This window comes from Notolabrus celidotus, chromosome 1, assembly GCF_009762535.1.
Source record: "Notolabrus celidotus isolate fNotCel1 chromosome 1, fNotCel1.pri, whole genome shotgun sequence".
NCBI classification, from domain to species: domain Eukaryota; kingdom Metazoa; phylum Chordata; class Actinopteri; order Labriformes; family Labridae; genus Notolabrus; species Notolabrus celidotus.
This window is the reverse complement of record NC_048272.1, coordinates 27,438,531-27,466,489: the sequence shown is the minus strand read 5'-3', so window position 1 is coordinate 27,466,489 and position 27,959 is coordinate 27,438,531. Positions and strand designations below refer to the sequence as shown.

Below are 27,959 nucleotides of genomic sequence, written 5' to 3'. Positions count from 1 at the left end.
GCTGGAGTGCAGTCGGAAATTCAAGCTGCACCCCCTGGCAGAGTGGCTGCTCTAATCAACTGCATGTAATTCCTTACCTTCGCCACAGGTAAAGTGCTTTCCCCGGGACGCTGGCTACACCTCTAAATGGTAGGAGATGATTCCTTCACAGCCAAGTTGGTCTCTGGTGTCCTTAAGGGCAAGATCAAGCTTTCATTCCCTTCTACCCCTCCAATTCTCCATGTCAGCATTACTCCAGGAAGATAGAGCAACACTTACCATGAATAATGGATGTATAGCACAGTCATTAGTATAAATAAATAAATGACCACCAACCATGTGTAACAGTATTAGTCTTGTAAATGTAATGATGATATTACGGTAAACAAGACGGGGAGAGAAGACAACCTCTCTGGCCTTGTGCCCATTGTAAGAGGATTAGTCTCCACTTAATGACTCTGTTCTAATATGTATGACTTATATACATAGACATTTCAAGAGCATCATTTTCATAAGTTTCATGGAGATTCTCTGCTTAAGAGGTGACACTAGTAATACATTATTCATTTTTGTCTTTCTGAAACTGCTCCAAGGCGAGGTGAACACCTTAGTGTAAACATGATTTTATTTTTTTTGCATAATCCGACCACTTTAAGCCAAGCTATCAGTGTTACTCTATGAATGGCAATGTCAGTCTGTCTATCAGTTGGTCAGTCACTTTTGTAAAAGTTAGGATATCTAAAAAAAAAATCTTAATGGATTTTCATGGAATGGTACACAAACATCTTTGAATTTCTTCTCCCACTTTTGGAAGTGTTTGGTGTCAAACGACTTTATTTACAGGTTTTCCAATTACAGAATCAAATCTCTCAACTTCTACTAAATGCTCTGCACTCATTTATGTCCCTCTCATCTCACAAGTGTTTGTAACTAAATACTTCAAATGCATTCATTTTTTGCAAACGTGAGTCTGTTAACATTCTGAAACTGTGAAAGTTGTAAATAAACCGCTTTCACATCTCCGTTTTAGCATTGGGTTTGAGAGAATGCTGCCATGTTACAGTTAGCAATTAGCATGTCAGGCACTGTTGTGCATCAGCACAGCCTCTCAGAGCTGCTAGCATCACTGTAAACTTGTTACATACGTATCAAATAAAAGATCAGTGTTTTTAGATGCAAAGCTGTTTTGGCCTCCACACCAAACTGAGTCCTTTAAAGTCTGGCACCTAAACCTCTTTGATCCTGTGTCAGTCTAAGTAACTTTGTAAGTGCATGTCACACATTTGTATGTGTGAACCACAGGTATGAACACACAACACCTTTTGGTGCTTCTTTGTCCTCATAGGAGCTGACTTCGTAAATGGAGATGTTCCTCTCTTGTGGGCTGACACCGCCTGCTGCTTGACCTGATTCAGCTCCATTAAAGAGGCCAACAGGGCTATTAACCCCCGCATCAATACCTCAACGGTTCAGCCGCGCTTACAAACCCATTTCAGCAGTGGTCATAAACACTGGTCTTATTATAGTATCCTCAGGCCAAAGAAAAGTGCCCCAGCTGACCCTATAACAAAAGAGTCCTAATGTCAGCATTAACCTGAGTGGAACAAGGGTACAGACGCACAGGATATAGACTTGTGAGGGGGTGTAAACTAATGAACTGTTGTTGCATGTTATATCTCAGGCTCTGATTCCCCAGAAAAGTCTGAAAACCATTATCTTTTATTTCAGGATAAAAGTGGTTATAGGCTACTGGATTTGTGCATCTTAATGGATGATAAAGTGCAGTGACTGGATCACAGTTTGCCTCATCAGTTCACCCAAATCCCATTCTCATGTCCCTCCTTGGAGAGACTTAAATTCATAATCCAAAAGCTTAATCAACAATGTGCAAGGAGGCGTTGAAAAGGATCATATTAATTAACTGACTTGAGTATTGCATTTGTCTAAAAGCATGAATAAGGTGGGATCACAAATGTAATTTTGAATTCATTACTTCACAGAGTAAGGTCAGTGATGCAATTATCATGACCTTTTATGTATATCTCTGTAGGGGTGTGACTTTAACAAAGATTTTCATAACAATGGGAGTTGTATACATAAAGGGGGTTGGGGTTGTTTTCACAAACCTCTAACTATTATTGAAACTAAACCCTTTGCAAGCATAAACAAGCAGAGAATTTCAGACCGGAGACCTATCATAAAAGTGCAAGGGTAACCCCTGCTGAGAAGCACTATCAGAGCCGTCAGTTCTCATCTAGAAATCAGACAGAAGCACACCAAGTACAGAAGAACAGTCAAAGGCATGAGCAAGAGTGTGCCTGCACACACACAAACACACAAATAGACCTGCTTTAGATATTTCTTATATAATCAAACCCTGAGGTGAAAGCAAAAACGACAACACTGAATGTAACAAATTAATAGCAGCCCCCTCTAATAATCGTCATGGAGAGAAGCAGTGATGCTACTTTTTTCTTTTTCCCTCTGGCAGGCTCAGGGTGTTTACCCAACACCCTCAGGTGCAATGACTGAAACGTCGCTAGGCAACCGCACCATCCCTGTTGTTGCTCTGCCACTGGCACTCAAGTGGAAGCTTATGTGGACTTAACTCTAAAAGAGCTGCAGTGTTGAGGAGTGGAAGGGGGATTACCAGGAAAAATATTGGATTGGGCCATGGCACAAGGGGCAAGGCCGTACCTGAATCCCCACCGACACCAGATGAGAATGCCGCGATGGACTACCAGGCCAGGCTGGTTCTGTACTCTCTACTGCAAGCCCGGCTTTATCTGGCTCAGCTTTCTCAAAAAGACACCATGCCTCAAACAATCCAGTGCCCTACAGGTAGACCCAAGTGTTTATTTCTGATGCCAAGCAGGATAAAACATGAAAACATTAACAGAAAGTAAGCTAATTGTTACCAGCTGATATCAACTTTTTAGCAGAGACTGAAAGTGCAGCTTTAGTTCACAGAAACAGGAGCATATCATTATGTGATAAAATGAGCTATTGCCACCTAGTGGCTTAAATATGTACTTTCTATGTGAACATTTTGATTGTAGCTCATCACCACCCATTGCTCCAAATCTGCACTTATTGTTCCTCTATGGCCGACGCAGATACTAAAGCTGCTCCCAATCATTGCAACATCAGGCCACAGTCCCAGAAGCAGAATGGCCTAATCATTTCCATCCTTTGGTCATGCCGAATGTTAGCAGCTGATGTTGCAGCTGTTGTCAAAGCACTGTGTGTTTGGCTGATAATGGAGACAGACTCAAACAAGACGGCCCAACAAAGAACAGCACAGACGGCTGGCAGACTGTGTGTGAGTGTGATTTCACTCTCAGAGCTGTGTGCCCTGCTCATGGGAGATGTGCTCCATAGCTTTCTATAAACCCAGGGGACACACTGTAAATGTGAGTGTCTTTACAGATGCTTGAGAATTCAGTGGAGTTGTCTGTGAACGGGAAGAAGAAGGAGGCATTAAAGGCATTTGGCTTATTCTTGTATAAAGCTCAATCCCGTATGCACATCACATGCAGATGTTCTACTGATGCAATGCTGCCCTCTAGTGTGACGCAATACAACACAGAACGGTCGTGGACTGAAGAACCAAATCAAAGCAGTGTACTGTAAAATCATTATTTATTTAAACTTTTTGATAGAGAAAATGTGTTTCTTCTTTATGCTGTATTGATAGATTCTCAATTCTATACAAAACTGTGTGTAAAACATTAGATGTAACATTTACAAATATACAAGGAAGAAACTCCAGTTTCTCAAGTCGGAGGACATGGTCAGTCACTATTAAAAGAGTAAAAATGTGTTGGTGGGCAGCTACAAAAATAGAAATCAGTATCCAGTAGATGTATGTTTGGTATAGCAATACAGGTTAAAAGCTTTCTGAAACCTGTTGAAGTTTTAAAAATCAAACTATTCTTAAAGAGAACGATTAAACAAATTGAAAAACAAAACCAAAGTGCACACCTCTCTTCATGCACTGAAAACTATAAACCCAACATATTAAAAGCACATCTTACACAATAAAAATGAACATTTTCCTTAAAATTGAAGCTACACTAAACAAATGAGGTGTCACATGAAATTAAATAAATAGCTAAACATTCATTTGAGCTTGAGTTTAGTAAATAAATATGCTGTAAAAATCAAACAGAGTAATATGGATGACAGAGAAGGAGCTACTGCTTCAGGAGTTACAGAAGGGTTATTTGCTTCAAGGATGGCTATATGGCTTATTCATAGTTAGGAAGGCAACTCAGTAGGTTACAGTTTGATGCTCAAACTAGTTAAGTTGACAAAAAATGTAAAAATAAAATCACTAGTCAAAGTTAAATGAGTAGGCGGTCTAAAAACAATTCAAAACACATCTGTTGATTTTCAGTACTTTAAAGCCTAATGCACACAAACAAATAATCCAAAAGAAACTGTACTGTGTGATGATGCATAATCGTACGATAGGTAATTTGTTCTTATAAAAAATCATCCTCAGAAAACACATGTTGAAGGTTTATGGAGAAAATAAAGGGGAATCAGTCCATGACTGCTCTGAAAATAACACAAGCACTATTTGAGGAGAGAGGTAGAGGGGCCATCCTATATGACTACTACAGTATTTCAGGTTATCATGTGTAACTGAAAGACCTTGAAATGTGCCAAGTTGCTGCTTTCCTTCTCTTCATTTCTAAGAGTCTCTTAAAGCTCTCTCTGTGGTAGGAGCGGCTGGTCTCTCCACACACTTAACCCCTCCCTCCTCTCCTCTCTGACATCAAGCCTATTTGAGGAAGCCCTTGTAGAGGAAATGGGAGCGACTGGTAAATCTCTCGTTCTCCAAACAGAAGAGCAGGTCCCTGAGATTGACACGTGTGATGCGCTGCCGTGTGGGTCTGGAGCCTGATGAACCAGCCCCGCCAGGCACAGAGGGACCTGATCCCGATCCCTGCAGGAAGAGAGATGGACAGTAGGGAGAAAGAGACTCGAATGAGGTAAATGCACCAATACAGCAATGTGAAAGCATCCCTGGTAAAGTTCTTGGAATCAAAACACTGGAAATATAGATTTACAAAAATACCCCAGCTAAATGCACTAGAAGAACTCCTGCTCTTCCTAAAGGCTTGTCTTTGCTTTTGTTAAATATTGTATAAGTTCTATGAGCTTATGAGTTCTTATGAGCCTTGATGCAAAAGACAACTGATCAGAAACCCAAAAATTGGTGTACATCAATGATAAATCACATTTTGTGTGTTTTGTGTGTTTTGTGTGTACATTTTCATCTGGAAACCATCAACCTGAAAATAGTAGTTGAGTACTTTTAACTAACTAATATTTCTCTACTGGACCCAAAGAAAAATGTAGAAAAGTTCATGCCAGCATGCTCCTTAACTCATATGCTTTTAACATTTGCCCATTACATACTGTTAACCACTAAGAACCAGCAAAGTGATTGAGTGTGAGCACGGTCTCGGTTCCGTCTATGTGCAGAGTTTGCATGATCTCCTGTTTGAGTTTCTCCTGCATGCTCTGCATTCCTCACACAGTCCAAAGCAGATTACATCAGTGATTGACAAACAGGAGGGCTTAAACCACAGGAAGTAAACAATGGATTAAAGGTCCAACTAGCAAAAAAATAAATAAATGTCCAAGCAGAGCTCTGAGAAGAGATAGACACTCTTCAATGACAGTTAGTAGCAATGGAATTTCTGTACATTTGAAGATTTATAGACCTGAAATCAGTCAAGAGATAACCCCTTTTTCCTGTCCTGTGCATGACGGGATAGACTTCAGTGCCTCACGCACATTAACAGCATAGAGCTGTCAGGACATACTGTAGGTCTGAAGGATGCATATTGACTAATAAACTGTTGCTGCTTCACAAAACTGTAGGAGCATTTTCTCTTTTAGGGTCAAGCAAGAAAGTGGAACATTACACAGAGAGGGCTGCTGTGGTACAGCAGCTTTTTAAAAAGTGATGCAGACTTTTGTTGGCCAGTAGTCTGTAATTGGCATTCTACATAAACTGTCAATTACACATCTAGTTATCAATTTAGCCTCTATCTTGAGACATGGGGTTATTCATATACGAACCCTGTGAAAGGCCTCTGTTCAGCCTGTAATTCCATGCAGATTATTTTAGAAGCCCTGCAGCACTGAACTCTATTGCGCATTGAATAATGAAACTAAGAACACACCTAAAGAAAAAGGACACTTTATAACTACTTACTCCTTATCTTCTTTGCTTTATAAATACACAGAAGCCTTCATCTAGTCAAAGTAGTGACTTTCTTCAACCTTTGTCAAATTAAGTAACTACAACCACGACAAATAAAAAGTTCCCAAAAGATACCTATTCCTGTCAGCGACAGCTGGAAGAACACTGTGCCATTTATTGCAGCCAGTTGTTTGACACTTATTTCAAAGAACAGACACTGCTTTTAAAGATGTTCCCCAGTGAATCAGAACAGTGCAGACACTCAGAAGGGAGTAAAATAAACCACAAAACACTGACTAAACAGAGTAGAACTCAAAATATGTATGGAGAATATACTTTACCCAAAAATTACATCATTACTTCAGGGATAAAAAAAACTGAGACATTTCTGATCAAAGAAGAAATCAGTTCACTGGATAGATAACTGATTAGTAGGAGGGAGGACCCCAGCTCAACCAGCAGCTGAAGAGGGGGCTGTAACCTCGTCTCATTTTGTTGCTTGAATGTGACAGTTATTTTGGTTTATTTTTTAAATATGATCTCTTATTATAAAAGTCTGACACTGACAATGTATAGGAGTGAAGTGTTCTGTTGGAACCAAGCGGCAACCTCCGGTCTAAAAATATGAGTCCAATGCGGAAGTGCTAAAATCTGCAGTTCATCTAGGATCAGCTTGAGGCTGGCTCCAGAAGTACTGGAAACCACATGTACACCAATTCAAAAAAGCCGATCTTTACAGCAGAAATAAACATGTTAACAGCCTGGTACAAAAGACGAGTGTAGTCTGGATAGCTCATTTCTCGATCGGCACACACTGTGAGGGGGGTGAATTTTTTTCTAACGCGGTAATTTCGAAGATATTGAGATTACAAGTCTTCCAAAGAGAGGCACAGCTGACTTGATTGACAGGCGGGAACACTGCAGCTGTTGGCTAGGAGGCTGAAACTCCACCTCTTTACATCACACTGGCTCGACAGCAGCAATATGGCTGCCGCCGACGATTGGCCTCAAAACAGCACTTCAGAAACAGATGGGTGATGTCATGGATACTACGTCCATATTTTATACAGTCTATGGTTGGAACTAATGACCTGCATCATTATGTAATTTTTCTGCAGGTATGTGAAAAGCTAAGATTGTTTCTGTCAGTATTGTATGCTGTCAGTAACCGCTCATCACCATATCTACTAAGTCAGACTGATCAAGAAAAAAGTCATTATGACTTAAAGTTGGACCCTAACCCAATGGAATTATTCTTGACTTTGTTGTCTTCAATAAGTGTGAGTCGTTCTGTCTCTGTCCAGCTTATGAATATCAAGAATTGCGGGGATTTTTCTGCAGAGTGAAGATGGAAAATGTGCATGATGACACTAAGATAGGGGTTATACTTGTCCCAGAAAATCAACATTATATGTGTATGTCATCATGATTATTTACCTCAGCAGCAGCAGACGAGGATGGAGAGTCCAGAATCTTCCTCTTCTTCCTTGGGCCAATGGCTGCCAGAGCTGTGAGGTTGGCCTCCCTCTGTCTCATCTGAGCCAGCTCCTGCTGCTGCATCTGGACAATGCACACATTCCAACGTAAAGCACACAGTGCATAGACATACAGAAACAGAGACTGGCTGACTGTGCTTCTCCTATCAACATACCTCTTTTGCCTTCTGTTTCAGACGCAGCTGCTCTGGGTCCTCTTGCCGAGCTCGAGACTGCAAGGCCAAAAGCAAGACGCATTAATAACTGACATTGGCAGAAGAAACATAGAGTAGGGATACTGCTAAGTTTATATGTATTTCATGTTCATGACAACTTTGTGAGTTTGAAAAACACAGAAAGACACACGACTTATTGAATATTCCAAACCTCAAGCCCCTGAATAGTCCTTAGCTTAAAAAATGTCAATTGTATTCGATACTTTGAGATGAAGAGAGACAGAACTTAAGGGACATAAAGTAACTCAAAGCATTTATTCAGGCAGTGTATCGCTAGTGTGGTGTTCCAAGCTTAATGAATTTAAACCTGTGTATCACATTTTATCCCATACCATTTGATGTCACACAGAACATTTGTAATAAGCTGTTCAAGTTACATCCTGACAGGTAATCTGAGGGTGAGTCAAAATGAATAGCACACAACCTCTTGTCATACTCTAAATGACAGTGTTACTTTGGCAAATAGAATAGCTGGGGAATGCCAAACATTAAATGTAATCTAAACAAACACTTTAAACATGCTATTATTGATTTCAACCAAGCATTTAATTAAGAGATGTCAATATAAGCTCAAGCTGTTATATCTTAAAACCTGCCAGGCTTTCAACCAGAACTAAGAAACATGACCACATTACTCCTGTCTTACGCTCTTTGCTCTAGTTCCGTGTCTGTATTAGAATTAAAATTAAGATTTGACTTTACTTTCAGGGCTCTAAATGGCCTTTCACCCTGCTAAATGTTAGACCTCTTAGTACTCTACGAGCCAGTGAGTACACTGGGATCCTCAGGCAAAGGTCTTCTGTCTGTTGGATCTTTCTGAGGAGATCATATCAGCTGAGTCAATGATCTCTTCTAAATACTGTCTTAAAACATACTTTTATCAGAGAGTGTTTCCTACTTTTACCTCTATTTTAATTGTAGTTTGAAATAATTAAAAAATATATATATTTAAAAGAATTGGATGTTCTTTGGAGTTTTTGAATGAACTCTAGCTCTTTGAATATATTTCTTATTTCTTGATCCTTTCTGTGCTTCAGATTTTATGACCTGCCCTATTTAATTTTGCTGCCTTACAAAGTGCTTTGTAATATATATTTGGAAAAGTGCACGACACATAAAGTTTGTTATTTTATGATTATTATTTAATAACATGCCTGTGAATGCATTACTTCAAGGACATAAAGAGCATGCTTTGAATGTTGTGTGGGTTGGTACTTGTTGGTACTGTGGGTTGTAAGCTCACATTATGTATCCCTGAAAGGCATTTACACTCTTGTCATGATCAGGCACCTGAAGCAACAGTTTCCGAGTCCCTCCTCAAAAAAAGCTACAACATCACTTTTCACTGCAACTATTATTTAGTGCAAAAGGAATATCAATGTCAACAGTACCTTAGCTGCCTTGAGGAGGATTTCTCGCTCCTGCTCCTCCTTCCGTTGTTTCTCTAACTGGTCCAGCTGCTCAAAGAACTTAAGCTGAACACGAACATCACTGCTCTGCTCATAATTGTCATCCTCCTGCTGAGAGACATTTATCGAAAGAACAACAGATTACAGAGGAGGATGTGTTTCAAATAAGTGGAACCAACACAGTGCACGATTTGCCATTATAATAAGAATAAATGATGAAAAAAGATAAAAATCATCATAAATACAGCAAAGTCTTTAAAATAATAGCAAAAAAACAGATTTTGCCAACAGGAATCTAGTAAACATTCAACATTAAACAAAACTGATTTTAGCAATCTTTAATTTAGTTGAAAATAAACCTTGAAACTGATGTTTTTCTGCTGGGCCACCAGGGTAACTTTTTCCATCAAGGTCTGGAGCCGCTGCTGAGTAGCATGGGAGAGGAAGGTCACAACCTCAGCACCAAGATCTGTAACACCATGCCGCCTGCCTGGAGGAGAACAGCGACTCACTTTGGGGCTCCAGAAGGTGTGGGAATAGATATCATGAATGTTAGTGTTGTAAGTGCCTTACCAATTTCTAGCATTCTCCTCTGAAGTACAGCACACGAGAGGAAAGCCTCGTCCTTACAGGAATGTGTCACAGCTCCCACTAGTCCAGAATTGGTTGCGAGGATATTAGCGCTTTCCTCTGATAAGTTCACTCCAGCCATGGAGGCCACGTCGTTGATGTCGTCATCATCTCTGTGGACATTAATGCAGACAAGCAAACCCAATCAGTCGACAGATGGTCATGAATCCTTCATGCTATGTCTCACGTTGGTGTGGCAGGGATATATATGACATTATAGTGATCACTACAAACTGATATCAAGCAACAGATCTCGTTTTTAAATTTAAAGTATGCAAGCAATGAGATCAAATAGATTTTTAATGTTATTTTGTTAAGCAAGTTAAAAAAAGTTCACAGAAGTTGACATTGCACTGACAAGTGGTGTAATATTAAAACATGTGATTTACCAACGTTATTCAAAAAAACTGAATAGGATTCAGTGTTCTTACTTAAAAGTGCCGCCTGCTTCCTTCAGCTTGTTCTTTTGAGCTGGGGTCAACGCTGCACCATACACTTGTTTACAAACAGACGGCCCCTCCGGTCTCACAGGGACTGGAAGAGACACAAAATCAAAGTAAAGGCATTAAGTCACTCAATGAGATACACACTCACACTCACACTCACACACAAACACACACACAGACAGACAGACAGACAGAAGTTAGTGTTGTAGTACTCGAGACCGGTCTTGGTCTTGGACCACATATTTAAGGTCTCAGTCTTGTCTGGGAATCGAAAGCATTTTTACTCGGCCTTGTCTCGGTCTTGGACTGGGCGAACTCCGTATTTTAAATCAAGACAGGTCAAGACCACCACTGATGCACTCTGTGTCCCTGTCATTACTGTACGACCTCCTACCTTGCCTAAGATTACAGGCAATATAAACCCTGTTTTAACTCTGATCAAAAGCGAAAGTGAAACTAACGATGACGAAACAAAACTTCAGGAGTCAAAAGGCTCTCAAAGCGCGTCAAAAGAAAGTCAACAAAGACAAAACCAAACCGTTAAACTTGTTGTCAATTGTATTTAAATCTAACTTAAATAAAATAAACAGAAGTATTTTATTTTGTTAAATGATTTTTCATTGATATATATGGTCTTGGTCTTGTCTCAGTCTTGCCCTGCCTTGGTCTTGGTCTTGACTCCGTCTCGATCCCTGATTGTCTTGATCTTGTCTTGGTCTCGGTGCACTCTGAACTTGGACATGTCTTGGTCTAGGTTAATGTGGTCTTGACTACAACACATACAGAAGTGTTGTTAGACTAACATCCTCACCTGGTTGTAGCTCTTTGAGCTGAACTTGTTGCTGCCCCACTATGATGCGTCCAGGGGCCTGATTCCTGAGAGTCACCATGGGAGTCGTTGGTAAGGTTACCTGAGATCTCAGCATGGCTCTCTGCTGCTGTGGTTGGAGAACCTGTAGTTTTTAATGCAGATTGTGTGATTATTACCAGAAATAAATGTGTTTTTACAGTTTTATTGTGCAGGCAGAAATGTTAAGATACATTATATCTGACATAACTACCTTGTTAAGTTATAGATTTGAGTTATGGATCCAAGATATGAATTACTCAAGTTTACCAGTGAGGGGGTCTGTCCTTGTTTGCTGACCACTTGCTGGAGCTGGGGCCTGATGACCGGGGCAGCAAGGCGGGGGGCAGGACTGCCCAGGACCACTGTGGTAGGGGTTGGGGAGGTGGAAGAGACGGGTGCTGAGGTGAGCTGAGGGAGCTGACTCTGCTGGATGAAGGCTGCTGAGTCTGGGGTGAGCTGCCTCAATGCTGGGAGGCTTCTCTACAAGACAATAAGTGGAAAAGTCTCACTGAAAGGAACTTGGAGATTATTTTCTGCTTGATGTGCTCAAAGAAAATATAAATCAGATACATAAATCAAAATCACATTTATAATCGACTTACCAAGTCTTGCTGGGTGGTATATTAGATACAATGACAATAGTTTGGCTTTCTTACCTTAAGGAAAGGCACAAGGTAAGGTTGGGGTGAGGAGTTTAGCTCTTTATATAATCTGCTGGTGAATTCTTCTGCTTCCAGTTTGCCCTCCTAGTAAAAAACATACAGGCATGAGGAGTAAGGAGTGTGAGCTCTGTAACTCATAGGAACAGTTAAAACTTCTTTAAGCTGAAGGTTTTCTGATGTCTTTCTTTTTAGAAGTCTTTATTTCTCCACATCCTTATAAAGACTGTAAATCTGTATACAATAAAGCAGTTGTCAGGTTTATATGTTTCTTGTATGTACTGCTCACTCACCAGCAGATCTTTAACTAGCTCTCTCACACTGGCTGCAGTCTCTGCTGAATGTTTCCCTGTAGACGCCAGCTTGATCAGCGTAGAAAGGAAGTTCTTACATTTCTTCACATTCTCCAAAGTCTCCTGCCAAAAAAAAGACAATCATGGTTATGAATTCTCATTTATAAATAATGATACACAGTATTTATATCACAGCCAGCTTGTTTTGCCTTCTTTATACCAACATTTAGGTCTATTAAAGTCTGTAGATTGAGTGTATTGGAGCTTCTCTATGTTACACTGTATGTGCATCAGCTCCATGTGATCATTGAGCTTCACACAACTCACTTTGCTCACTGTTACTGAAGTAACTGCAGTCCCAGATGTTTGGCTGACAGTCCTGGGGGTCATTCCTGGTACTGCAGCTCCAACTGTGCTCTGAGGAAACAAACATCATAATCAGAATGTTTTATTCAGGTTACTGATATAATTCAAACCTATTCTTCAAGTCCTCACAGGAAAGTGTGGGCTGAAGAATTGTTTTAAGGTGTATTCATTGAAAGAGGAAAAAAAAAACATTTTTAGAACAGGAAACAGGTGTGCTTTTCCTGTGCTGAAATTCAGTTGAGACCTCCTCCTCAAAAAAATGAACTTTAATACCTGAATTTTGAGACGCTAGATGAAAATGTAGCACGGCAGTGGTGCAACTTATAAAACTCTGAACCAGCGGTAGACCTGACCACTAAATCAACAAATATATATTTGTATCATGCGAACCTTTATGAGATGTCAGAGTTCTAGATAAGCCACATTTCCTTTGATAACTAACTGCAAGCATTAGCTGCAACACAGTTTACTGGATACAGGTTTGACACAAGGACAAGTCATCTTTGGTATAGCTATAAAATGAGTCTTCATGCTCAATAACTTAATCAAATTATGTTTTTGATTTCTTTCAGCAAACTTAAAAAACATTTCAAGAAACGTGATGTTTCACATTTGTTTTTTCATGTATGGATAAAATGATCTAATTTGGTGTTGGATCAACTTAGAATCTTTTAAAGAACTGACAGAAAACTGTATTAAATGACTATGACTTCTAATATTTCCTTCATCCCCTTAATGCCCATATTATAAAGTAATCTGAGAAGACATATTATATTTGTAAATAGGTTCTCTCTTTTACAAAAAAACAACTACACCTTGAGATGAGACACATTTTGCCCAATTTTATGTCCTTCAAGTCAACATCTCAGCTCTACTTTACTCAATCCAGGAAAAATGATTATAATAAATCCTGGCAACTAAAAAAACATTTATTAACACTGTGCACCAAAACACATCATCTAGAGAATGACAGTTGGCATGTTGTCAGTGAATCAACTGCACACATGACATTCTTTTAGTGACACTTGGACAAATAAGCTGGCTAGTTGAGTACCTGAAATAATGATCATGCTGATCTTATTCAAAGAATGTAATGAGATACTTTCTGCCATATTCTGCAGCTTTTGCAAGTGCAACAAGCCTAATTAACACCATAAGACATGAATCATTGTCAACAGAGGGAGTTACCTGAAGAACAGGAGGTCTATGAAGAGTGGTGGTTGCAGCGAGTGATGTTGGAGTTGGACAGCCTTGACGAATGATGGTGCTGGGAGCCACTTGTCTGTTAATAATGGTGTTTCCTGGAGCCTGAGAGAAGGCACAAAGCATAATATGATGAGCACAATCTAGTGTCATCAAACCAAAAATATACTGATCATATCTAAACAAAAAATATAAAACTGTACATCTGTTTAAATTACCATGAATAAAGATTAAACATACATTGTTATAACATACACAAGCCTACAAATGAGCTTTAAGATATCTGAATTTATACTCAACAGGACTCCTGACTTGGACACAGAAGGGAGGAAATATAAAATAAATAAAATAAATATAAAGCTCTTGATAGGGCAGACAGCATGATCTTACCTGGCCAGGAGGAACATTTGTTGGCGTGGCAGTCCGAGGTGCCATGCCTCCCTGTGCCTGTGCCTGTGCCTGCATCTGGGCCAGAGCCTGTTGAGGGATCATCAGCAGCTGTCCACTCTCACTGCGCACAAGCATCATTCCTGAACCAATTTAAAACACAAAGAAAAGTTAGCCACGCTTGTATATTGTCACATAACGCAGTTTGTGAGAAGTTGTTGTCAAAAGGGGTGCTCTTCTAATTAATAAAGGTTTGACAGCTAAACCACTATACAGAGTGAACATGTTCAAATCATGTTGTAAACAAAATAGCTGTCATAAATAATAAAAGACCAGCAGTTCAATGTTAAGAATAAGATGCAAGTCTCAAAATAAGTCAAATAGGACACATATTATTATTATTTTTTAATTGACCAATGCCAAACATAAATATATAACCATTTAATTGTTATTGAACAGTTATTGATAAGAAGTTACTCAACTCGTCAAACTTTTTCTTCATCCTCCTAAATGTTTTACCTGTAGAAGTCAATTCTCAATACTTTTCAGGGGCACAAGAATATTTATTCCAATGTGGCGAAAAACTGTTTATCTTCAAAATGTTATAAAGGATGCTTAAAAAAACTTGTAATCACTGTTACTTTATTATACTCATCATGCTCAACCACATATTCATAAACAGGTATCCATACATATCATATTCATATTTTTTACTTTTGAATTCTGTTGATGTAATAACAGTTTTTATATTATTTTTAGTATCAACTATTGTCTTTATATGTGTCAATTTAGTATTTTTTAATTATTTTTTGATATTAGAACACTATTTGGGGTGGAGGCTTCAAATAAGCTCTCTGCCTCTTCCTGCACAGCATATTATTTATCTTTGCTCTTTTTTTTTGTGTATTTTCTTTTAATTGTGCAAATAAATAAACATAAACATAAACAAAAGAAGCAAATGAATATGAACCAGGTCAGGTGGGGAAACATTACTGGATGTGCACCAAAAAGTTGTGATTTCACTCACCCGGGGGAAGCTGGATGTTGTGCAGGCCTATACTGGGCTGTCCCGGGGAGGTTTGAGGGAGCCTTGGGGCCAACATCTGAGGGGGCAGGGCTCGGATCCCGCCTGGAGCCCCAGATACCGTTACCGGAGCCCGAGGAGCGCTGATGGTTCCAGGAGCGACAGCCGGCTGCGGTGCTGACTGTATTATAGTTGTGGGGGGTTCTGCCTTGATAATGTGCGATCCTGCGCTGACAGACACCGAGTTCAGCGGCTGACTGTTGTTTACAAGCTGCGTCTGTGTGTTGATACCCATCTGACCTGTTGCATTATTGTTTCCATTCATAGTTCCCGACCCCACAGTTTGCATAGACGGCCTGACGAGTGCCACAGTGGCTCCTGGTGCCTGGCTCACAGACTGAGGTGATGCGACAACACTCTGTGAGTTCACGAGGGGAGTCTGAATAACACTGTTTGATGAGGGGGGCATTAACGCACCGCTCAGCCCTTTTGACATCCCCGGTCCACTGCTGACAGCTGGGACAGATACACCAGTGGTCACCGTCGACCCTCTGAGAGCTGTAGAGCTTCCTGAATTGTGTGAGTTCATAGTTTGGCTCCCATTGAAAGTCTGAACAGCGTATGAGCCGACTTTCCCCTGGGCATTTGGGAGAGAAGTTACACCGCCACTAACAACAAGTGTTTTGCCAGTGGTGAGATCCGTGCTGGCCGTCGATGCATCCATAGTTGAACCATAGGGACCTCGTTCTGAAGAGACCCCCTGCACTTTGACTTGTTTAGAAGCACCACAAACAATCCTGAATGTGACGGGACAATGTTCGTACACATTTACTGTTGTTCACTGTCAGCAGCGGTGCCTGCTTTTCGTGTTTACTCGCAGAGACAAAGAGGAAAACAGTATTAGTAGTTACAGCGTACCTGCTTCGGCAAGCGTCTTGACCAAGTCCCAGCTGGACATTAGCTCGCGCTACCCCCTTGTCCCGGAACTAAAGCCATGTAATTAGCGACTGTCTCGTGCCTGCTCAAGTGGTTGTTTTGACACAAGAACGACAGCTGTGACTCTACAGACTGCACAAGATGGTAATCTACCGCTTTATTCACCTCTGTATGCACTAAAGGCTCATCCAGCGGGCCGGGGCCGACCGCCATCTTCACACTCCTGCGAGCTTATGAGAAGTGAGGGACTTACCAACTGACATGCGCCTGCGCACAACAGCAAAACGTCTCCGTGCAGGGACTCCGGCGAGCTGTGATTGGCTGCTCAGCATTCTAAAAGGCGGTACCAATGGCTTCAGCTGTCATTCCACGGGATGCCTGAGACAGAACAACATCGTACCGGAGACGAAATGTTTTCATCAAATGCTTCACTGTTGCGGGATTGCTTGGGCCATCACAATAACTGTTCCGTTTCAGAATTGTACCGTGCGACTGTAGGTCAAATAATAACCTGGTTTACAACAAGCCAACAAAGCTAATTTCAGAGTTGTATCTCTCTCGATGAGCTGTGCAAGATGGCTGCAGTGTTTTTGGCCAGCGAGTGTAGTTGCTGTTGTAATGAGGCGTTTGAGGGCGCCCCACCCTCTTCTATAGAGAGGAAATATTATGCTGTACTGTCAGCAGTCATGGACTACAGTGCGATGGAACTCCCATGGGTTATTTTTACAATAAAGCCAAACGCAATAACTTTTATTTTAATTTCACAATTTAAACATAAATGCAAGTGTTAATTGTTTAATCTATCTTAAAAAATGTTGTCTATAGGCCAGAAGGTGTAGCCCTCGCACTACATTCTCACTTTGAAGTAGGTTTTACGCTATTAGAGATTTTGGAGCATCGTTTTTTTTATCTTATTTAATCCATACCACAATTATGAAGATTTATACCTGGCATTTCCATCGAGTTTGCATTAAATTAACCCCTGAAACAAAAATTTAAATAGAGAATAACGAAAAAATGTGGTGCCTTTAGCCAATCTGGCCTTGTGTTAGTGGTATCGTCCAGTACGCGACAGCAATAAATAAAAGCAAGATAAAATGTTAGACGGTGTTCGCTGAGGGACAAAGGAAACTAACCCTGTCACGCAGGTCATCCAGCATTTCAGAGCTGCGTCATCAGCATCTTATAAAGCGCGCAGGTGCAAGGTAATTGTGGATAATTAGTTCATGTGTGCTGTACCTGGAGTGTGATCACCTGCGATCCCGGCGCTGCTATTCATCTACAAATATATTTTCACAGCAAACATGAGTGCTGCAGGAGGAACCCCTTACATTGGCAGTAAAATAAGTTTGATATCAAAGGCACAGATTCGATATGAGGGCATATTGTCCTCTGTAGACACAGATCGGTCTACCGTTGCTTTAGCCAAAGGTAGGTCGATAGGTCAAGCATGTGCTTTTCTCTCTCGGACAATTATCTGTAAGAAGTTGTAATCAAAGTTTGCAAACTTGAACCGTTTTCCCCTATTAACTCTCTTTCCGAGCAGTTAGATCTTATGGCACAGAAGACCGGCACACAGATAGACCAGTTCCACCCAAAGATGAGATTTATGAATTCATTATCTTCAGAGGAAGCGACATCAAAGACATCACTGTGTCTGAACCACCAAAATCACACCACGGACTGCCTCGTGACCCAGCAATTGTACAGGTGTGTGGCTGAGGGGGAGGGGAGGGGGGGAATGGGGGGTAACTTTGAGCCAAATGTGTGTGCTGTGAAGTTTTTTTTATATATATATTTGAAGTTGATTTAAAACAGTATCCTGAATATTGTCATTTTAGTCATCTATTGGCAACCCCTCTGCTGCTTATCACCCACGCTGGAGTCCATACAGAGACATGATGCCCACTTACAACCAGCTGGCTGCCAGCTCTCTACTCAACCAGCAGTACAACGCAGCATTGGGACTAGGTAATGTTAAAATGTCAAATATAGGCTTTAGTCTCCCACTTTGGTGGCTGTTTCTTATTTATCTGCAATTAGTTAACACCAACCACGTTTGTTTCTGTTCCTTCATACCAGGACTTCATGGCATCCCAGCCAGAAGAGCCCCAATGGTGGAGCAGGCAGTCCAGACGGTGCCATTGGCCAGTGCTGCGCAGAAAAGAGGGAAGCCTGTGACCCAGCCTCAAGGCAGACAGCAAATTCGTCCCAGCCAGCGATCAGCCAGGGGTGGTTCACAGGTTCAGAAGGAGAATTTACCCACTAGTGAGAAAATTTATATCACCTGCTTTCCTGTATTGCTTTTTTTTCTCTTTGCAATCCAGTATAATGACAAAAAACTGGTGATTTAATCTCTTTAGGTCGGATGCCATCAAAGCCAAGTGCAACAAAGCTTCAAAGCCAAGGCACAGAGAATCAGAAACAGAAGCAAAAACAAGGTATCAGATTAAAATCCCCCCCTTAACCTGTCTGCAAAGCAGTGTTGCTCAGCTGTCTACACATAAACAAATGAAAAAAAACCTGAGCAGTGCAGAGTGCAGTCCTGTATTTCCTGTCTTTCAGAAATGGTTTAGAAATGCCCAAGGCTAAGTAAACCAGCTATACATCTTTCCTGGAACAGTTCTACTGAAATGATTCTAAAAAAATTTAAATTGCTGATATGCAGGCAGTCGCAGGTCCAGAAACAGAAGCAGAGGCCAACTTCTTGTGAAAAACTCAAAGGCCACTACCCTGCAGTTTGAGGCGGATTTTGATTTTGAAACTGCAAACGCTCAATTCAAGGATGACCTAACAAAGGAGGATGTTGGTATGGTTTCTTCAGGTTTCCTTTTCATGCATTCATAGAGGATACACTCTGAATTAATTTCAAATGTTTGAAAGTATATATCTATTTATTTATTTTTAATGGTTGCAGTTGAAAATGTGGATTCTGGTGAGGCCCTGGACAGCCCAAGTTTGCAGAAGGAGGAAACACTTGGTGATAAGTACTACGACAAAGCCAAATGCTTCTTTGACAACATTTCATCTGACCTTAAGCCCAGGTGAATGACACATTCATTGTCTTTGTTTTTACTCATGGTTTTTGTAATATTCATTGTTACATATTTGTGTCCTCAGGAAAACCACATGGGCAGAGGAGAAAAAGTTGAACATGGAAACATTTGGAGTGCCTGGTCGCTTCCTCAGAGGCAGAGGATTCAGGGGCCGAGGCCGCAATGGGCAGAGCACAGCTGAGCAGCGCCCCCTTCCAAAAATAGGCAGTGGGAGGGTGTGAGAATATTTTTGTTTGTCAAATTTCTGTATATACAGATGTTTTCTACTTATTTAAAAAGTACCTCCCTTTTCCTCATTTACAGCTCTTGAAGCAAATATGATTTTTTTGTTTTCTTTATCCCAAATATGCAATTAGAGAATTTTGAACTTTGGAAATGTATCCTGTCAATTGGGAGACTGATTTGTTTAAGATAGAGTTGGTATGCTGAAAGCAAATTAATTCATTGGTAGTAGTTTGGTTGAATCCAATGTAAAATTTGTCTCTTTAACAGGCCAACAGGCCTGTAATTTAGTTACTTTGCTAAATGTATGAAATCCCTCTTTATATGACAGTCAGATGTAACTCCAAATTAGTTTTGGAGAAAAGCTGTACTTAATTTTTTTTCCTAATTGTGAAATGAGAACTGTGGAGGACTTTTGTAACGGTTGCTAATAAATAATATATGACTTAAAGAATGGCCTCCATCTCTGGTGCTTTTAATTCAACATTTAAAGAAAAAAAACAAACGTGCAGAATCCAAAGATTTTTTTATGGCAAACATTAGAACATTATTTTAAAAACCCAGCTAGTACAGTTACAAAATGTTCAGTTTATCAACAACAATATGTTACAGAATGTGTAGCAGGAAAAAATGTTTATTTTTCTCTCTGTGACTTCCTGCAAATGGAAGCCAGCTGGTTAAACTTTGGGCCCAAGTCTTTCACTGCTTCCTTCAGTGAATCCTGATCGGGAATCATGATGTCCTCCAGCTCTGAGATTTGATCAGACTCCCCTTCATCTGCGTAGAGGTGAGGCTCATAATCAAGAAGTTCTTCCTCTGTTTCATGCAGAGAGGAGAGCCTCTGCACAAGGAAATCAAACAGTACGTAAGAGTAAGTACAGTGTATTCTCTTGCAGGCATTTACTGGCTCCTGCACAGCAGAGTCAACATGATGGTGTCGGTGCATTACCCACCTGATGAAGCAGAGCAAGGAGCGCTGCATTTGATGCATAGCTGGAGTTTCTTTTGTAGAGGGAATTCATCATGTCCATATTTTGAATCTAAACACATCAGAGTAAATTACAATGCAAAGTTTCTTCAGCTGTTGCTTCATATAAACAACTAGAATAAAACTACTCCACCTGTTGGTTGTGATGGTAACCATTACATATCAGAGAATTCAAGCTTCTCTAAAGAAAAGTGCAAAAGTTTAAGGGCACAGTAATGACTGATGACTGACCCTTCATGAGTGTACATTACCTGGTTTATGTGCTCACTGGATTTGTAGGAAAGGTTTTCATTTCTTTGACATCCAAAGTTATTGATTAGATTTTTTTGTAAATGCTGCTAATGAGAAGAACAAGTCCAGCTGTAATAAACTGCTGAGGTTAAGTACACACACAAGTAGGTCACGGTCTACATCGTAATCTTCAGTTACAGGCTATGTCTTCAAAGCATGTGACTAAACCTGTAAAAGACGTTATGGCCTTTTAAAAAATCTGAAGAATGTGTCACAGATTGACTTCAAGTTTTGCAATTAAACTTAACATTTTTCCTTTTATTTCAATCTGCCCTCACCTGAAAGGAGACTTGAGTTTGTTGCATTCCATCATACAGACTTTGCTTGTAAGCCACATCCTGACACTTGATATCAGTGGACATTGGCAAGATACCGTCAGGGACCTTGAAACAAAGAGTGAACTGTTACCAGTTTGCATTAAGAGAATTAGGAAAATATATCACTGGTTTGTTTAAAAATGTCACAGAACTGACCTTGCAGTCTGTTCCTGGTTTCTCAATATTTGATACAAGGAGGGTTTCTCCAGAGGAATCCCCAGTCTGCAGAGTGGTAAACTCTTTTTTGCAGGAAACGACTACTGCCATCAGTAGGAAAACTGTCAGAGAAAAAAGTTCTCATGCAATGAGAGTTCAGAGTTTCAACAACCCATACAAGTCTATACTGTGAGACTGATAACTCAGGATAGTTTAGTTTCTTACACAGGAGTAAAAGCAGTGATGATAAAAGTATGCCTATTGCACCAAAGGCAGCATGTGTGGCCATGCCTCGGCGGCTGAGGCAGTTTGGCGTCACAGAGCAGTCACACACAGTCACATTGAGACTATAAACACCGAACTGTCCCTGCAGGTCAGACACCTTCAGATCAACTGTGTGTGGACCAACATACACACCAGGCCCCTTCCCCAGACCAGCTGTGTAACCTGTAAGAAATAATCACGCAGTGACAGTTTTGCTTCTAAGCAAATAAAAACATTAATGCAATGTAAGATTTTTCACTTTTAGGAGGAATTTTACCATGGGAGGGATTCAGTGTCCATTTTTCACTGATGTCCCCCAGAAGTTCAAATGTGAAAGGCCCTCCGAATGGATTGCCATCTAGGTCAAATGCTGTGATGTTGGTGGTTGGGCTGTCAGACACACACATGACCAGGATGTTCTCAGTCAGCTGAGGTATGTTGTCATTTTGGTCAATCACATGAATGTTTAGTGTTGTGGTGCCTGTCAATGGGGGATTACCTGTGCAGAATAGAAAACAGAATAGAGAATTTGGTTGATTGTAAATGGAAACCCAAAGCAAACATGCATCCATGTATTTTAACAGCTTAATTTTCTTGTGATAACGAGTGATTTAATTTCTTGTAACCTTGAGGCAATAAAGTGGTGTTCTCATGAAAATGGGATAACCTTCAGGCGATATAAAAACAAATGAGTAGGCTGGTCAATCTGAGGTCAAACTATGACATGGCTTGATGCCAATGCCCATACTGATGAGGTAAGTTAAGCCTATTTCCATGTTTGTATTGTGCTTCAGCAACTCAAGGGAGACAAATTATGATCATCTAATGCTACAGTGGTGCAAGTGAATCCAAAACTACATTTACATGATGGCAAGATAATTAAGTAGAGCTCTACAGAAAATCATTGGGAATCCCTCTTTATCACAAGGAAAGGGTTTAAAAATTGTCCAGATGCATACCTGCTCAGGGCTACTAAAGATTTGAATCTTAACAAATATTAAACATACACTGTTTTAGACGGCAACAGTTCATGGAGCCAGATTTGAGCACAAAAATTTGCTACAAGAGTCAACCCTTTTTAAACACTAAATTCATGTAAATCACAGTGATAAAATGAGATGAGTGACAGAGTTTGTTTTAGTAAGCGGTTTTAAAATACGGCCGAAAATATTGTGCAGCTCTCAATATAGAGTTGTCAAAAAACTTTGACACAGTCGATCATGGCATCCTGGCAGACAGACTCCACAAGATTGGATTATCCAACCAGGTTGTTAATTGGTTCTCTAATTATTTATCAGGTAGAACACAGTGTGTCCAAGCCGCCAGGTTTTCTTCCTCTTTCCTCCCTGTTCTAAAGGGCGTGCCTCATGGTTCTATATTAGGGCCACTGTTGTTCACAATTTATGTGAATAATCTATGTGATAGTTTGTCTAATGCTGTTTCCCATTTATATGCTGATGACACAGTAATTTATTGTTCATCTTCTTCAGTTTTAAAACCCCTTGAGTTTTTGCAATCAACCTTTGATACTGTTCAGTCCCACTTGACTCAGCTCAAGTTAGTGCTGAATGCTGACAAATCAAAGACCATGGTATTTTCAAATGGCAAACAGCTTCCGTCTCACCTTCCCAGGCTGTCTACGGCTCATGGTATTGAAATTGAAATGTCCACATCTTATAAATATTTAGGAATTCTTCTTGATGAGAATCTGTCTTTTAAACTACACATTGATAAACGTGTTACAAAGTTGAAGCTGAAATTGGGCTTATTTTTTAGAAATAAATCTTGTTTTTCACTGAAAGTCAGAAAACATCTAATCACCACAACTTTTTTACCATTGTTGGATTATGGAGACCTGCTTTTTATGAATGCTCCTGCTCAGTTTTTAAAGAAATTAGATACTGTGTATCACTGTGCTTTGCGTTTTATTACTGGTTGCAGCTATCATGTACATCACTGTTCCTTATACACTGTCGCACACTGTCCGTCTTTGTCCGGTCGTAGACTCTCTCACTGGCTGATCTTTATTTATAAATGTATTCTTGGACTTCTCCCTACTTATTTGTGTGTACACGTGTAGAAACCGTAGCCGATATGGCCTGCGCTCTCAGGACATCATACAGTTGCAGGTCCAGAGAGTCAGAACTGAACTGGGCAAAAAGGCTTTTAAATTTTCAACCCCGTTTATCTGGAATGATGTACAGAAGGACTTGAAACTGACACATCTTGTAACTCTGAGGGAATTCAAGTCACTCATAAAAGACAGAGAAACAAGCTCCATTGGATCTTGTGATTGCACTGTGTAACCATGTGAAACTGTGACCGTATTCTATTTGTGTTGTTTTGTGTGCTTGTATGTTGTAACCTATTTTGTGCTGCCGTCTTGGCCAGGTCACTCTTGAAAAAGAGGTTTTAAATCTCAATGAGTCTCTTACCTGGTTAAATAAATAAAGAAGAAAGAAGAAGAAAATATGCCTATTCTTATTTGCCGTGTATAAGCTACGCACAAGATTTACATCAAAATAAATGTCCTTTATTTCTTCATCAATTATTTAATAGTTTGATAGATTGTTGTATTTATTTGAAGCTTAAGAGATACATTTGAAGTTTATTTTTAACTTTTTTCGCAATGTTGTTTCTCAAACTGACTAATATTTTGGCCGTAATCTATCTCTACAGGCTACCCTCAGAGTTTTACCATCATCCACTGCATGTAGTATGATTGTGTAGACACCATCATCAACATGAGGAGATTCTCTATCTGCTGATTGGACTGTTGTGATGTCTCCTGTGTGTGGATCCACCATCATCCAGCCAGCAGGATCATGGCCCACCATATACCTTCAGAAAAACACACTACATCTTAGCAAAGGAAATTTCAAAATAAATGCTCAAAAATGCTGGAATAAATGTCTCACTTACACAAACTCTCTTGCGTGACTGGAGTCCGGATCAGCAGCAGTTACTCTCTCTACCCAGGTTCCTGTGGGAGCGTTCTCCTTCAACATGGCCTCTTTGACAGCCTCACTGAACACTGGGGGGTCGTTGATGTCCTCGATTTCAATGATGACTTTCACAGAATGAGGCTGCGCTGCATCAGGGTCATCAGCTTTCGTGGTGTCAACTTTCCACAGGCCTGAGGTCGTCTTCTGCTTCATCTTACAGGAGAAATATGGCAACTCATTTTCCACTGAGATGAGCAGTTCTCTCAGTGCCCCATCTTCAAAGTCTAAAGGCTGAAATTGCAGAAGAATTGTTCATTGATAGTTATTTGAAAATAATTTACAAATATAGTCAAAGCAGGACCAGTGGGAGCAGACAGCCTTAGACAAAGACGTTTGTTGTAATTACATTTCAGAGGGGCCCCTGTAATGTAAAGCATGCAGTCCAACAGCACTCACTTTTGCTACTGTCAGCACCCCATCATTTGTCGTTGGGTCTGTTTCAATCTTAAAGCTGTCTTGCTCTTCACCCTGTATGGTGAATCTGGCTCTCCATGCCGGGCTGTGTGGGCTGTCTTTGTCTGTCACATGCAGACGCAGAGGAGACACCCCAGTCTCATCTTCTTTTACTTTGCCAGAGCCCTAATGTATGATACCAAAGTACAGAGATCAGAGGAAACATCTGTTAAAAGTACCCACTGTCCTTTATAAGCATACATTTAACATGCAAGCAAACAAAAGTTGACAGGCATCAACTTTTGTTGTCTTGCTTTTTAAAATGTCTTTAAAAAATCCTAAATTAATTGGGTAACTCGCATATTGTAAGTACTAAACAAATAGAAGACAACAACAAAAAGAAATATGAAGAATTAGCTGTTCTAACTTTAGAACACTATACAATATATTGGTAGCATTTAAAATATTTTTTTTTCTTGATTAAACATGATTCCTGGAAAACTATAAAAGGCAATAGAAATATGTCACTTGTATGTCCTGCATACAGCACAATAGATATGACATCTACACACATGTTAAAACATGTAGAATAATGTATGCTTCATAATTTATTGTGTTGTTTTCAAGCTTTGACTTCCTACTGTTAGTCCGCTTATGGTCGGTAGGTGGTTGTTTCCATCCTGGACATGAATGAGAACAGTGGTTGAACTGGACAGACTGACAACGTCCCCGTGGTCCTTGGCCTCCACTAACACTGTGAACATTTCAGCCACCTAAAACAAGTAAATGATGACAGATTAAAAGTATTTTTCAACATTATTAAACACATAACTTACCCTAACTCTATAAGGCAGCTTTATCATTCTGAAGTGTATGGATTGTATCTTGCCTCATGATCCAAACATCCTCTGAAAGAAAGTTTTCCAAACTCATCAATGAAGAACTCAGTGTCTGGGTGTTTTGGAGACACTGATTTGATCTCATAGTGAAAAGTTGAGTTTGGTGACCCTCTCTGGTCTCTGTCATATGCCAAAACAGTCAGAAGATGGGAGCCTGTTGGAAAAGGACCAAACATTTTATGCTGCTGTTTAAAAAATGGTTCAACTTTCTAAAAATGGGAATATGTTTTATCATTTTCTTTACCTTGTTCATCCTCCTCTTTAACGCTGATCTCATACAGATCCTTCTGAAAGCGTGGTGGGTTGTCATTGATGTCAAGTATAGAAATATGTACTCCTAAGTTAGTGTCTATGGATAAATCGGTCTTCTTCACATCAAATTTTAGCTGTAGATTTGAATACACAACAAAAAGTAAGTCCCAGTATAGAGAAAAAATATGATGGTGTTGTTATTTTAAAGGATAGGTCTACATTTGATACATAATGTATATAGATGTACATGTCAATCTTAAAATAAAGTTCTTGCTGCAGTGATCATAACTTATATGCATTACTTCATCGTATATTTCCATTGTATGACTCTGTTCTGTTAAAATAAAGCTTCAATAACTTGAGCCAGACAAAATAAAGTTTGTTCCCTGCAAAGTAACGTCTTGTTTTATGTAAAGCTTTTGTAAACAAAAAATTATTTCTGATTTGTTATGACAACAGATAATTTTGTTCCAAAGACTTTCCCTGAGAGATGTTTATTTGAATAAGTCACCTAGCTGTCGGCCGACATTATCTGTGGTTGAACTTTGTCAGTATCTATCTATCTGTACAGAAGTGAAGCTTGAAATCAGGTTGTTTATTGCCAAGAATGTGTCCTAATTCCTGTGGCAGTCCAGCTACAAAGCAATGAGTTACAACACTCTGAAGAAGTTACTGTGGAAATCAAGAAAAACAATACCAGGCTGCAGAGCAGATCATACACTGGCATGTAATACATGTCGAGTCTAACCTTGAGCACAGTCCTCTCTTCATAGTCCACAGGTTTATGGACATACAACATGCCAGATTCTTTGTTAATGGAGATGACTCCTTTTGGCTCCTTTTCCACTCCCTCCCCAGTCAGATCAAAGAAGACTCTAAAGTCTCGATCGATTTTTATCTACAACAGAACACCAAACACTTTCAGGAGCTTCATACTTGTGCCTAATTAAAGCTCCTGTGAGGAACTTTCTGTTCGGGCCAACTTTGGCCCTTAAGGACAACTTGATACCTCTTATCTCTGCTCGTGTGTGTGTAAGTAGTGTTTTCAGAAAAACATCTTACTCTTCTGTCTTTTTAAAGTCAAATATATCAGTAGTTGTGAATATTTACTGTGGAAAAGGAAGAATAAGTCTGTTTCTTCATCATGCTGTCCATTACCCCCATGCAGGGGATACAAGCACTGAAAGTTGCAGTGTAGGAATAGTCAATCCTGTTATCGATGGTCTCATTGGCATCAGTTAAAAAAAAAAAGGTATCAGTGTTAGTTTCAGTCCATTGTATAACCAGCTAAAGCTCCTCACAGGAGCTTTAATTAAAAAGCTCTTCATCTGAATACAAGTTAAAAAGACTGAAGAAATCACAGATGTCAAAACAAAGCTTATGGAAGATGACTGACTTTATCATTATTATCATATTATTTTAGACTTTATCATATATACAGCCACATCTATATATGAATATGGTATTGGAAAAATGAATTCACTGCCCTCCCGTTTACACTGTTCATTGATTTAATGTTGGTCAAATATTTTCTCACCATGCCCAGCACATAAGGGAAAGGCCCAGGGTGCTCCTCCTCAATGTTGAAGGAGTTGATGATCCAGGCCCTCCTGTGGCGGCTCAGCATCTCTGAGCATGAAGCGCTCAGAAAACAATAAACCTGAAAAATGGACAGCCGACCAATCCTGAAACAGTCTTTCACAAAAATAAAGTAGGCTATGCGCACTTGTATGCACACTAGGTGGAAGTTCATAATTTATGCCTTCTGTACACTGGGAATTAAGTCATTTGTAAGTAATGGCGCTAAAAACTAGGTGAACTAGTTCCTTTGAAGTGTACACACAGGCATGTCCAGGGAAACAATGATATCACAGTGGGAAGGTGAACTTGAAACTCTATAATTGACTCAACATGAAACTTTTGTGAAGTGGACCAATGCTTGCTTACTGTATACTAACTTCTAATGTAGTCATAAACTGTAAGAGTGCTGGAAAATTGTA

The 27,959-nt window shown here is 39.9% G+C and overlaps 3 protein-coding genes across 4 annotated transcripts; 1 reads left to right on the top strand and 2 right to left on the bottom strand.

Moving 5' to 3' along the window:
• Positions 1-3,604: 3,604 nt before the first annotated feature.
• Positions 3,605-17,288, bottom strand: LOC117819739 (transcription initiation factor TFIID subunit 4-like). 2 transcript variants are annotated; one of them, XM_034693283.1, is made up of 15 exons: positions 15,184-17,288; positions 14,160-14,299; positions 13,755-13,874; positions 12,528-12,617; positions 12,201-12,323; positions 11,905-11,994; positions 11,516-11,728; positions 11,210-11,351; positions 10,384-10,486; positions 9,896-10,065; positions 9,682-9,812; positions 9,305-9,430; positions 7,854-7,910; positions 7,640-7,762; positions 3,605-4,933 (listed from the first exon to the last, which is right to left on the bottom strand). In XM_034693283.1, the coding sequence occupies exons 1-15, from the start codon at positions 15,902-15,904 to the stop codon at positions 4,769-4,771; spliced, it is 2,514 nt and encodes an 837-aa protein (XP_034549174.1). In that variant the 5' UTR covers positions 15,905-17,288; the 3' UTR covers positions 3,605-4,768. The 2 variants fall into 2 exon arrangements, with proteins under 2 accessions (XP_034549174.1, XP_034549102.1); XM_034693211.1 differs by having other exon boundaries at positions 9,305-9,433; positions 15,184-17,286.
• Positions 16,486-19,848, top strand: LOC117819864 (protein LSM14 homolog B-like). The gene is made up of 8 exons (XM_034693397.1): positions 16,486-17,547; positions 17,663-17,826; positions 17,958-18,087; positions 18,199-18,384; positions 18,480-18,557; positions 18,785-18,925; positions 19,034-19,160; positions 19,237-19,848. The coding sequence occupies exons 1-8, from the start codon at positions 17,421-17,423 to the stop codon at positions 19,391-19,393; spliced, it is 1,110 nt and encodes a 369-aa protein (XP_034549288.1). The 5' UTR covers positions 16,486-17,420; the 3' UTR covers positions 19,394-19,848.
• A 164-nt stretch (positions 19,849-20,012) lies between these two features.
• On the bottom strand, positions 20,013-27,818 carry cdh27 (cadherin 27). The gene is made up of 15 exons (XM_034693639.1): positions 27,497-27,818; positions 26,708-26,857; positions 25,952-26,093; positions 25,698-25,861; positions 25,450-25,581; positions 24,812-24,994; positions 24,333-24,646; positions 24,109-24,251; positions 21,688-21,909; positions 21,372-21,593; positions 21,147-21,268; positions 20,952-21,056; positions 20,634-20,717; positions 20,348-20,434; positions 20,013-20,235 (listed from the first exon to the last, which is right to left on the bottom strand). The coding sequence occupies exons 1-15, from the start codon at positions 27,710-27,712 to the stop codon at positions 20,029-20,031; spliced, it is 2,493 nt and encodes an 830-aa protein (XP_034549530.1). The 5' UTR covers positions 27,713-27,818; the 3' UTR covers positions 20,013-20,028.
• Between the last annotated feature and the right edge of the window lie 141 nt (positions 27,819-27,959).